Here is a 13,088-nt window from a genome sequence, read left to right on the forward strand (position 1 = left end):
AATGCTGCCGCTAAGTTGTACATATTTTAATTGCATGGAATGAATGTAAGAGACGATAATTTGCTTGAGCCTGGAAGATGCCAAGATACAGTTGGTAGATACGTAATATTTATTCTGTATCATAACATTTCCCCCTGCAAATTCCTACCCTAGCCTTTATTTATTTAGATAATATATATTCCACTTCATAAGGGACGCGGGTGGCGCTGTGGTTAAACCACAGAGCCTAGGACTTGCCGATCAGAAGGTCGGCGGTTCGAATCCCCGCGGCGGGGTGAGCTTCTGTTGCTCGGTTCCTGCTCCTGCCAACCTAGCAGTTCAAAAGCACGTCAAAGTGTAAGTAGATAAATAAGTACCGCTCCAGCAGGAAGGTAAACGGTGTTTCCATGCACTGCTCTGGTTCACCAGAAGCGGCTTAGTCATGCTGGCCACATGACCCGGAAGCTGTACACTGGCTCCCTCGGCCAATAAAGCGAGATGAGAGCCACAACCCCAGAGTCGGCCACGACTGGACCTAATGGTCAGGGGGTCCCTTTACCTTTACCTTATTCCACTTCATATGCCAAAGAAAAGCTCTTTTGACAAACATTAGGCTGCCCTAAGTAATGATAATTCAAAAAATGCAAAGTATGTGACTGTGTTTTAACTTATATGTTTGTTACCAAAGTATATTTTCAACTACAGTTGTGACCCTCTCTCTCTCTCTCTCTCTCTCTATATATATATATATAGGTAAAAAGATCTGGTCTTAACAAAATTCCAATTTAAGTATAGCACCATAGCTGGAGACTAAAAACGATGCAGTCACCTAGTGCAAATGGTGCTTTTCTCACTATTTAGAACGGTGACTGAGAAATAAAGCCATTCTATTATTTCACAGCTGGGGACAAAGAAGGGCACTCACCACTCTCGTACTTGCAGTTGGTCAGATTTATCACTGGTCATCTGGAAAACAGAAGAAGAAGAAGAAAGACAGAGGCAGACAGGCAAAACCAATTCATGGTCTTATTGCAAAGCACCTGAGTACCTTCCGGGACCTCTTTTAAGATTTAAGCCTTTGTCTCCAGGTGTAGATGGTTCAAGTACCACATTGCCTATGAACTCACGGAACGCCATAGGGGCGCCATAACGATGATGTGAACTGGAAGGTGAGAGGTGGTGAGGGGGGGGGCATTGAAGTTTGGCATTGCACAGGGTGCTGCTGAAATTTGAGACCCCGAGGTCTGCCACTGGGGTTGTGGGTGTGTTGCTGCAAGTCTAATGAGTTTAATAAATAAAAAATATACAAAATAATTGGCTTCTAAGCAGTCTGAGTAAGTCACCAAATGTCATGTCAGCAAGAAATATAATGCCAGGTCAGGACAATTGCTGCTATACAGAAATCTTCAGCTTCTCCTGCATATGACCCCAGGAATGGCTGCACAAAGCTGTGACCCTTTCCTTCAGAAGCCTGTCAGTATATCCATAACAATATGATATTGACAATTTTTTAAAAAGTCTTGCAAATAAGCTGCAAAGCTTTAGCTTTATTATTATTATTATTATTATTATTATTATTATTATTATTAGTCTGCTGAGCTCCATCTCTCCTGTAGCAACCCACTACATTTCAATACTGGGCACAGAGGAACAATGGAGTGCTCCATCATTCCCCCACAAGCCCCCTTTCTCATCTGCATGCAATTCCTTATATCTTGTGGCTATCAGGAAAACGCTTAATTACAGGACTGTTTTAGAATTAAAACCAGCAACGAGCTTTCTTTTCAGACAGTGACAGATACTGGTGGAAGTTTAGTAAAGTGTACAAGCTTCCTGCTCTCAGATGGGGTGCAGAGCGTTCCCCCTTGGCTCTGCATGATTGCACCAGGGTATAGCACCATAGCTGGAGACTAAAAGCGATGCAGTGATCAAGATTTACTTCAAAGTTGCTTGCTCGCCGATCTCTGCAGTCTCAGAGTAAGTGAGTACATGACTCCCGGGGCCTTGGGTTGAGGTATCAGATGAACCACAAACAGTACGGTTCGTTTGGCAGAGAAGCTGCCTTGCTGTAAGGCCAATCGGGCATGCAGCTAGATTGCCAACAGCCAAACCTCAGACAGATTGGAAATTGCTATAGAGAGCAGAAGGTTTTTTGTTTTGTATGAAAAAAAAAACCAGTGGGGAAAGCCAGTTGAATTTGAATGATACACTTGCATTCAGCTCATCACTCAGAACTGAAACTCACAGGAAGGCCCCAGACAAGTCCCTGTTATTCAGCCTATTCTACCTCAGAGGATAAACATGTAAATGAAAAACTAAGTTAAGGATATATCAATATGCATGCTGAGAATTCAGAATGGACTGGCATGATTGATTAGGAGGCAGTGGCGGACCTACATTTTGGGGGCTTGAACTGTTATGGGGTCCCCTTTGCAACCAGCAACAAGGTCTGGGTAACCACTGTTATCTTCTTCAATGGGGTTGTTTACAGCAACCTTTACCACACCTGTGCGATTGACTTATACACACACACACACAATTAATCAGTTTGAGTATGTGACTCATTTGGGTCTACTAGACCCAATTCTTTTAAGCAATGTGGACTAAAGTAAGTTCTGGGGCCCCTCCAGGTTTAGGGACCCTGAAACTTAAATTTCAATAGTTTCATAGAAGATTCACCCCTGGTGTGAGCTATATTAATATATGCTCTTTCATTTACTAATTTCCTCTTAGCACACCTGGTTTTCTCCCACTACATTTATATTACACCCCTCCCCTTTCTCATTATTACCACAAAAGTTTGCAATGCCTCCTTGGTTAGTGGCTCGTATATTTTTATTACATTTCCTTGTCCCCATCCAGATGCCGCAAGTGCTTTCAATACTTACCGTATTTTTTGCTCTATAAGACTCACTTTTTCCCTCCTAAAAAGTAAGGGGAAATGTGTGTGCGTCTTATGGAGCGAATGCAGGCTGCGCAGCTATCCCAGAAGCCAGAACAGCAAGAGGGATTGCTGCTTTCCCTGTGCAGCGATCCCTCTTGCTGTTCTGACTTCTGAGATTCAGAATTTTTTTTTTCTTGTTTTCCTCCTCCAAAAACTAAGTGCGTCTTGTGGTCTGGTGCGTCTTATAGAGCAAAAAATACGGTATTTCTAACCTCCTTTTCTTCTTTCTCTTCTTCACAGCGGTGTTGGACCCGGAGCACAAAAGTTTTCTGCTCTCTTCTTCACACACCGCTGTTTCCTGATCCGTGGCGTCCAATGCACTTTCCTCTCTTTCCAGGCCACTTGAAAGGAACTCTAAGTCGGACACATCCTTCTCACCCAGCTCTTCCAGCTCTTGCCTCTCTGTGTGAAATGAACCATACCTTCGTGCTGAATCCGATACCCTCATCCTGTTCGTAAAAAGAAAAAAAGGCAAAGAAGTAAATTGGATCCACATTCCTATCCACTTTGTCTGCAGGTCCAAGGAGTTCCTTGTTAAGCAAATAAAAAGACATATTAATATGTCTTTGTTTATCTCTCCTTAATTGCCTGGACCTATATGAATTTCTCTGTATTTTGATAAGATCGCCTCCATCAGAAGGCAAGTGTAGTCACGCAACATCTCTCTTTCCATTAATAATGATATCCATGTGAATGGACAAAGAAATGTACTATGACTCTCGGTCCTTTTACTGTCATGTTCAGCATAAATTGAATTCACCCTACACAGGCATTAGAGCTATAAGTATCCTCCTTATGACAGCCAGTGCTTTTTAAATAGCTTACCCCTGCTCATCTCTATGGGTTCAGTCCTCCTTAGAGCCTAGAGTGCAATGTTATAGGCCAAAAGAACATGCACTTCACTTGAATGCCACCTCAGTACTGACATCTGATAAGTTGAATGAGAGAACCCTGGGTCTATCGAATCTACAGGATGAAACTTGAATCTAACAGTTCAAGTTCTCCTGCAAGCAAGCAGTTCAAAGGGAAGTTAAGATACAGTAAATGTTTTATCTGGGATCTGTGCATTTCATGGGTGGGGTTGATATTAATCGTACCCCATCAAACATGCTTTTCTCCTAGGAAACCAGACCCTGTATGACAGAAAAGTTAGTCTAACTTGATCATCTACATGAACTTTGTAGCAGGACCCTCAAAATACCTGGATAAACAAGAGTGACACACTGACATGTAGCTATTCACACCGCTATTCCCTGGATAGAGAAACCTTGTGGAGAAAAAAATGGAGTTCTACTTTAGGTCAACCAACTCCTAACAAATTTTTAAAATCCCCACTCTTCAAAAACATTCCTAAAATAGTTGGATGATCAGAAGTTTAAAGATAGGGAAGAACAGAACGCTGATTTGGAGGCATATTACTGAATTTGTAAAACAAGGCGTTTTAGAGTTCTTGTGTAAATGAGATCCTCTGTGTTGTAAGGCTTGGTCTGGCAAATAAAACCCAACTGTTTTGCCTAAAGCAGAGGTTATGCTAACATGTGATGGTGTGAAGGATTTCACAGAGCATATTAAGGGCATATTAATTTTAATAAGCAGAAGCAGAAAGCCCTGAAACAAATCAAAGTGAAGTGTAAATGTTAAGTTGTGGGTGAACATGTCAGACGACATAGCGATTCTTCAAACAGCTCTTGTTTATTCACAGCCAAAACAGAACTGAACTGAAGGGTTCAGCCAGCCTGCTTATATAGAGCTCCACTAGAATGCAACAGTAACCATTTTCTGTAACTATCCAATCATTGAACGTCACTTTCAATCCCTCATTTGCATATGTGGACCTGAGTGAAAACTATCTACAGTATCCCCCTGCTGGCCCAGGATGAGAACTTCAGTACATAACACTAAAAATTTTAGCTTCTCCCCCCCCCCCTTCAGCAGAAGAGAACAAAACTCAGGCCTCCTTCTCCTGCCCCACACAGAAAAAGACAAGTCCTGCACAGGACAAAGCAAGGTTGGAGCTCTTGCCTCCTTGCAGTTTCTTCCAAAGAAGCATAGGACAGGGAGCTCACTTCTGGACAACCTGTTTATTTAGCATTCATCCTGCGTCGAGATTAGGCTGCTGGCCATTTAATACGCATTCCTTCTCATTTATTTGTGGGGAGGTCAGATGGTGCTGCATAAAAGCAAGGATTTTCCTACACTTTCCAGTGCACCTTCCTGCCATTTTCCTTATCACAAAAGTCCAATCTTTGGGGGAAAGCGGGTTTGTTGCACAACATCTCACAAGTAGCTATAACTGTGCAATCTGAATCTGCTGAGGCGTGACTGAACCCGACCCGACAACAGTGACAGTCTGGAAGTGCCTGGAGTGAGAAAGCTAGATTTCTGCCCAAGTCCCCCAAAGGACTGTGCATCCTGGTGCTGATTCATTCATTCATTTAGAACAGAGGCTTTCAACCTTTTTGAGTCCACGGCTCCCTTGACCAACAACATTCTTTCTGCGGCAACCCTCTGGGGCTTAGGAGCCCAGTTATATCACCCCTCGCCTACAGAGCTGGCAGCCTCTCACCCTGTTTTGAACACTTTCCCTTCTGGAGGGTTCCCTCAGCCTCCTCTCCCCTCTCCTTGGAAGTCCTCTGGGCAGCCGCTGCTGCCACCCCTGGTCTCTGAGCTGCCCCCCACCGCCCCAAAGAGAGGTGCCTCCTCACACTGCCCCACAAGGGCCTGGGACTTGTCTGTCCATTCCCAAGAGCAAGGGCTGGTGGACTGGCTGGCTGGGCTCCCTCGCCCGCTTGCTTGCTTACTGGCAAACCAGCACCCCTTGGCCAGCCCCAGAGGCACCATTCACCTGCGGAGCTTGCAGCCAGGGCTGCTGCAACAAACAGTCACACAAGCCTTTGGGAGGCAGAGACATGAGAAGGCATCAGAGGAGGGAAGGAAAAAGGGACAGAGGCCAGTGTTGCCCATGGCACCCCGGACCACCATTCAAGGCACCCCAGGATGCCCCGGCATACTGGTTCAAAACCACTGATTTACAAGATTACTATAACACCCCTCATTAAAAATTTCAGTGCAATCCACAACAATATAAATACATTCTTAATAAAATGTACATCAACACCTGCAGTAAGCCAAACAATTACTACAAGCTTGGTATCAAAAACCAGCAAATTGGTTTGCCCCAAGTCCTGTTCATTCATGGTCAGAGGTTTGTGCTCACAAACACTGTCTGCAAAGCTCTAAATTGCAATTAGAACATGTTAAAAGCTCACTGACGTTTATTGAGCAGACGGTTCCTTATCTTTGTGTGATGGTTTACTAGTACAGTAGTATTTCATCCTGAACAAGGAGATTTTGAAATATACAATGCAATACAAAGGTTAAAAAGTATAGATATTGGCCTGAGTTGCAATAATCTATGCCAGAATTAGTAATTGTTAATTTCTCTAGGGAATTTCTTATAGTAAGTATATTAAATAGTAATGAAGTTGCAAAGAGTTGAAAAGGCATAGTTCCTTCATTCTTAAAAGTTGTCGCAACTGCTCTCAAACTTGACAAAGCTTTGAATACCAAACAAACACTCTGGATAAATGCAATTGACATTTTATTTCATGCAACTATAGCACTGCAGAGCAAAAACAATAATAAACAGAAGCAAGCACCATTGCTTTCAACAGGACTTCTGACATGTATGTATAAGACCGCACTGTTAGGCTGCAATCCTGAACATATTTGGAAGTAACTGCTACTTAAATAAACAGGAATTATATCTGGTTAAACGCTGTTGGAATTGGAGGACATTGGGGGGGGGGGGAAATGCTAACATCTGGCAAAGGAGTCTATTTTTAAAGTAGTCACCTGAAGTGGTACTGTATATAACTTTGGACTCCCAATATGTTGAAAAACCATCAGGGAAAAAACACACAGCATGTTAGATAAGGGAGCAAATAGATGTTAATCTAAACATAATGCTGTTTACAACTGTGAGGCTCTCTCATATGCATAACTCCGCATTTGCTAAAACGAACCTGATCCTCTGACTCCATTCCTCATCATGGACTTTAGGGTCTTCCCAGATCTGTTCATAAGGCAAAGAATATCTTGTTGCAGTTGCCATCTTGAGGTCTCTAAGCAAGATATATATATATAAAAAACACAAGTACAAGTCTCAGCCAATGAGATAACAAACAGCTTTGAATACAAGACTGGAGTAGTGACAGACTCTGGCACAAATCAGGAGTCATTACAAAATAATAATCAGTGGATACACTATGAAGGAAAGCCAGCAGAATCTGTCCCACTGTCACCAGGGAAATGTTTGTTTGTTTCATTAATGGTTGTCTGGACTTGTCTTTCCATTATTGAGCATTGTTGATACTAGACTGCCAACGGCGTATCACGTGTTCACAATTTTCAAATGATAAAAGTTTGTTTTTTAAAAAAAGACTGAAAGTGTATCTTACCAATATTACTTTTGGAAACTCAGTAAAACATGCTTTTAAAAAACATTTTAACTGCTTGGATAAAGAAAGGTTTTCCTGGTGTGTGATGTGCAAATCCTGCAGCTTTATATTAGAATAAACGAGCTGAACAGTTAAATTGATAACAAAGTATTACTTCACCACTAAGCAAGCAAATGGGTAAAAAACTACACACATCATACAAATCCAATAGTATTACTGCATGACAATGTAAAAATTAAATACAAATTGAGTGTACTATGCAGCCCATAATTTCCTGAGCTCTGCGCACGCACGCACACACACACACATGACTAAGCAGATCATTTGTTTATATTCGGTTTCCCATGTTCTTAGCTTCGCGCTTTAGCACAGACAGTGGCGTAGCGTGGGTTGCCAGCACCCGGGGCAAGGCAAGTAATTTGCGCCCCCTAACCCGTGGATTTGCGCCCCTAACCCTAACCCCCAGATGCTGCGCCCGGTGCGGCCGGCCCCCCCTGCTCCCCCCATGCTACGCCACTGAGCACAGAACCATATGTGATGCATACCCTCCAACATTTCTCCTATGAAAATAGGGACGTCCCGTTCCATAATGATAATTTTCCTGTTTATGCCCCACACGTCTTTATTTTGGAGGGTATGAAGTTATTCAATTCTGAGGCCGTCTGAAGGCAATCCTGTATAGAAGTGGTTTTCAACCAGTGTGCCTCTTTCCTTCCCTCCCTCCTCTGATGCACTCTCGTGCCCCTGCCTCCCAAAGGCTTGTGTGACTGTTTGTTGCAGCAGCCCTGGTTACCAGCTCTGCAGGTGAATGGTGCCTCTGTGGCTGACCAAGGGGTGCTGGTTTGCCAGTAAGCAAGCAAACAAGCAAGCAAGCAAGCAGGTGAGGGAGCCCAGCTAGCCTGTCCACCAGCCCTTGCTCTTGGGAATGGACAGACAGGTCCCAGGCCCCTGTGGGGCAGTGTGAGGAGACACCTCTCTTTGGAGCAGTGGGGGGCAGCTCAGAGACCAGGGGTGGCAGCAGCGGCTGCCCAGAGGACTCCCAAGGAGAGGGGAGAGGAGGCTGAGGGAACCCTCCACAAGGGAAAGTGTTCAAAACAGGGTGAGAGGCTGCCAGCTCTGCAGGCGAAGGGTGACATAACTGGGCTCCTGAGCCCCACCGGGGTGCCATAGAAAGAATGTAGTTGGTCAAGGAAGCCATGGACTAAAAAAGGGTTGAAAACCTCCACTGTATAGGTGTTTGTTTTTTAAAAAAATAAAAGTTTAATGTTTTTATATATGTTGGAAGCTGCCCAGAGTGGCTGGGGCAACCCCCTTGCTTCTTGTGCTCCATTCTATTTTATTTATTTATTTATACTTTTCAAGTTTATACATTTCACTAATTTGACAACAATTTACAATCGTTTTGACATTTCAAAGCTTAACTTCCTTCCCCCTCTTTCTGTGGTTCCTTAAATTTATTTTTAATACTATATCTTCTGCATATCCAAATTAACTTAGTTTACTCATTTATTCATCTTCTTTAAAATATGAACTCTTATGAAACTGCAGGTTATTACAACAATCCTGCCAGTGTTCTTATCTGTTTACAATTTATCTGTAAATATTCAATAAGCCATTTTTATTCTAAATCATAGTTTCAGGGCCCAGTTCGCGCCCAAACCAGTCAAGCTCCCCTAAATCCACCTCTGCTAAGTTATATTGTGTCACACAGAGATGGGAGGGGAAATACCGTACCAATACCAGCTGTGATTTCTGTAGTGCTTTTTAAACGTTGGGAGGCTTGGGAAATATATAATGGGATCTGTAAGGGCTTGCTGTTATGACTTCCTCTGGTGAAAGTGGGGCTGGAGACAAGAGTTAGGGGACATAAATTAGCAGGCGCTATCAGATCTGAGTTACTAAGGGCTGGGTAAGGCAATAACTGGGAAACTGTCATGGCTCCACTCTGGTTAAAAGAAGGAAATATATGAAGGGGAGCAATAAAAACATAGTGAGTATATATTAAGAGGAAAGCAATTGCTTTGGGAAAGGCTGTCAACTTGCTAAGTGTAAGGGTGGGAGGCAGGGCCAGATTTAGGTTTGACGAGGCCCTAAGATACTGAAGGTAATGGGGCCCTTTCTATGTTAGCTGTCCTTTGTCAACAATAAATTGTTGCTGGTTTTTGTGTAGAATTTATGGACCTAATAGGTATCTAAAGCCATTTGCGCATAGCAATATATATATATAAAGTAATTTTTGAACTTAAATACAAATAAGAAGTATATTAATAGTGAATGGGGGGGGGGAAGAGAGTGGGGCCCTAAACTATAGCTTGTTTAGTACGTAAATCCAGTGTCTAGGGTACAAAGGCCGCATACACACCACAGATTTAAAGCAGTCACACAGATATGCGACACAGAATCCTGGGAATTATAGTCGACCCCCAAAGCGACATTTCCCACCACCCTAAACAAACTATAATTCCCTTGATTATTTGAGCTGGGGGCGGGGATATGTGCTTTTAAACGGACGGTGTGCACGCAGCAAAATATAAAGGGGGGGGGGGAGGAAGAGCCTAGGAGCCAACACTGCATTTTCGTGTTTTAACAACTATTGCAATCTGCTCACGATCAGGCAGGCTAAAAGACTTTGAGAGTCGTGACAAGGCAGCAAACTGTTGCTTGGTTTTATTTTTGCCGTTGTAATTTTGCTACCAAGAAGTGGGGAAGGCGGGAGAGGTGCTTGTGGGATTCTCTGCCCTCAAGAGCCAGAATTAACTGTATATGCCTTTCGTGTTAATGCGCCTCAGCTGGTGAGAGAAAGGGCGCCATTTGCTGCTCCGCCAGAGGCAGTAAAATGTCTTTCAGTCAGCCATAGCTGAGGAGGCTTTCAGGACAGCCACACGCGCAAAGAAAGTACTGCAGCCTCCATTACAGAAGCCCAGCGCCTCTCGCTTTTTTGCCATGGAGTAGGCGGGGCTTGGTTTCGGTGGGGGCGTGGCCTCCACCCCTTATTGCTGCCTTTGCTCTTCATTCTACCGCCCCCGCCCAACCGCCCTTCGCCCTCCCTTTCCCCCTGCTTTGCTCTCAACCAACCTGCGCTGACCCCGCCTACAGACAAACCTCGCTCTTCCTTTGCTCCGCCTCATCGTGCGTAATTGGCTGGAACTGGATCCGAAACTGGATTCCATTTGGCCAAAAAGAGAAACAGCCCACCCCCCAAAGCGTGCTGCTTTTCCATTGGCCTAAACTACATCCTCGGGGTGACAACAAATCGGAAATGGCGATGTGGGATGAAAAAAAGCAGGGCGGAAACGTAGTTGTCATGGGGACGGCTTGGCGGCCTAGGCGCATCTAGCGGTCTAGCGCAAGGGCGCATGCGCGCGGGATTCCATCGTCCCCTCCCCCCTCCCCTCCCGGCCAGGCGTCCTGTTTAATGCGGCGATTCCCCAATCTCGCACATGCGTACTTTCGGTTCCAACGGAATACGCTCCGAGAACTTTTCCTACGGTTCATCCACGCTGCATGAACATTAGCCTCGAGGACGAACTGCCGCTGCCCCTCTCTCTCTCCCCTTCGCTTCCCTCGCTGGTCACAGTTGGAAGGCGTAGCCAATCAGAGATCCTGAAGGACCGGCTAATTTGAATAAAGTTGAATTCTTTGCATTTCCTCCTTCTTGAATGGATCGCAGATAGAAAGGAAGAGAGAATAGGGGAGAGCTGTGTAGTTTTGCTAGAGAATTGCCTCTCTCTTTTTCCACTCCCAAACCCCACCTGCAAATACTGAAACGAGGGTTTAGCCCCGTTGCTGATAATTTCCTGGCAGCAGTACAGTACAGTGGTACCTTGGTTCTCAAACTTAATCCGTTCCGGAAGTCCGTTCCAAAACCAAAGCGTTCCAAAACCAAGGCATGTTTTCCCATAGAAAGTAATGCAAAACGGATTAATCGGTTCCAGACTTTTAAAAACAACCCCTAAAAGCAGCAGTTTAACATGAATTTTACTATCGTAACGAGACCATTGATCCATAAAATAATGTACTGCAGTTTAAAATAAATAAGGCAGCATTGTTGATGATAAAAATTAAAAAATTTCTTACCTGCACTGATGATAGTCATCGTTTGGATGGGGGGCTTTTATCCAGTTCCACAGTCACACAATCAGTCAGTAGCTTGAACTGGGTTCCACACAATCACAAGAACAAATTAACCGAAAAAGCCTCAAAAACAAAAATGCAAAATAAATATTAAAAACAAAAGTGTCAAACATAATCCGTTCTGGATGTCCGTTTGATTTCCGAAATGTTCAAAAACCAAGGTGCAGCTTCTGATTGGTGCAAGCGCCCAGAAAACAATAGCCGACAACCGCATCAGACTTTTGGCTTCTGAAAAACATTTGAAAACCAGAACACTTACTTCCGGGTTTTCAGCGTTTGAGAACAAAAGCATTTAAGAACCAAGGCGTTTGAGAACCAAGGTACCACTGTCCTGAAGAAAAGTGGTGCCTTTATTAAACACCTGACCATTTTATCACGACATACGCTTCTTGTGGACTAATGAAATCTGGCCAGCCCAAGGGTTCCCAGGCTGGTCTAGGGGCTACCAAGGAATCTGCGAATTTCATTCAGGGTGGGGTGTCTGTAAAAAAAAAAAAAAAGTTTAAAATCAAACAGCAACCAGCCAGCACATAACTATTCTTGCTTGAATGTTTAGATACAAAATGCCATTTCACAGCTTTGTTAAACACACACTCCATCTCTTCACTTCCTATTTGTATAGCAAATGTTGGCTGAATGTCCAGGTGCAGGACAAGCTCTTAAGCAAAAAGTACAGAAGGTGAGTAGAGAACAGCCTTCACCAAAAGCCAATGTGAGAACAGAGATTATTTGTGACCCTACACACACACACATATTCCTGCGTTGGAGTGTAATAGACGCTTTCCAAGCTGGTCATCACAATTAAATTTATGGTCTGTACTGGTGATGCTGGTTTGGACCCAGACCTAGTCATGGTTAGAGTACAGATCCATTAAGTTAGTTTAAAAATAATTATTATTTTTTATCAGACAGCACAGTCCTAACCATGTCCACTTAGAAATGAGTTTCAATAAATTCAATTGGACTTTGAGTTTGTTATTATTGTCTATTTGTTTATGGTTCCCCCCCTTTCCCTCCCCCCTTTTTTCCCCTTTCCTTTCTCCTTCTCTGTTTTTGGGTATCATTTTGCTTTGTGGTTGGTGTTATTACGGTGGAAAATTTAATAAAAATTTATTCATTAGATGGTCTTGATCATTAAATTTCTGCCCCATCCTTTGGCCTTCAAAAATACATCTTGAAAAGCAACTTTATATAGCAGGAAGTAAAAGAAAGAAGGGGGAAGCATCGCTTTTATCCATAAAGCTCTGTGGTTGCCCAAGATTTACAAGCATGCAGAGTGTGATTGTGTAAGCTGTGGTACATTCTGCCTTTATCCCCCTTCAACCTTCCCGGTGATGTTATCCTGCCATTCCCTACTATGAAATTCCCCACCCCCTCTGAAGTATGAAAGGGGTCAGGTGACTCTAACCCTCCACACAACAGCTGCTTTCCCATTACCAACTGTTCAGATTTCCTAGCTCCTGCTCAGGGTCTCCCTCCCCTGTGTGCTACCAATCTATGTTGCTTGATACATGCTGCAGACTTGCGGTCCCCAAGGAGTGATGGAGTGATGGAAATGAGGGAGAGCATGC

General features: G+C 43.7%; 1 protein-coding gene across 9 annotated transcripts in view; it reads right to left on the reverse strand.

Moving 5' to 3' along the window:
• Positions 1–11,354, reverse strand: part of TTLL6 (tubulin tyrosine ligase like 6) — a 38,218-nt gene extending 26,864 nt beyond the window's left edge. Inside the window, exons 1-5 of one of the 9 annotated variants that reach the window (XM_083469574.1) lie at positions 9,746–9,844; positions 9,118–9,227; positions 6,949–7,047; positions 3,136–3,372; positions 905–942 (exon numbers count right to left, since the gene is read on the reverse strand). In XM_083469574.1, coding sequence (XP_083325700.1) covers positions 905–942; positions 3,136–3,372; positions 6,949–7,037 — 364 coding nt within the window. In that variant the 5' untranslated portion in view covers positions 7,038–7,047; positions 9,118–9,227; positions 9,746–9,844. Of the gene's footprint in view, positions 1–904; positions 2,701–3,135; positions 3,373–6,948; positions 7,048–9,117; positions 9,228–9,745; positions 9,845–10,458; positions 10,702–10,831 lie in introns of those variants that run through there. The other 8 variants (XM_083469573.1, XM_083469572.1, XM_083469571.1 and 5 more) reach the window with 8 other exon arrangements.
• Positions 11,355–13,088: the final 1,734 nt, after the last annotated feature.

This window comes from Podarcis liolepis (assembly GCF_965112155.1).
Source record: "Podarcis liolepis genome assembly, chromosome: 13".
NCBI lineage: Eukaryota > Metazoa > Chordata > Lepidosauria > Squamata > Lacertidae > Podarcis > Podarcis liolepis.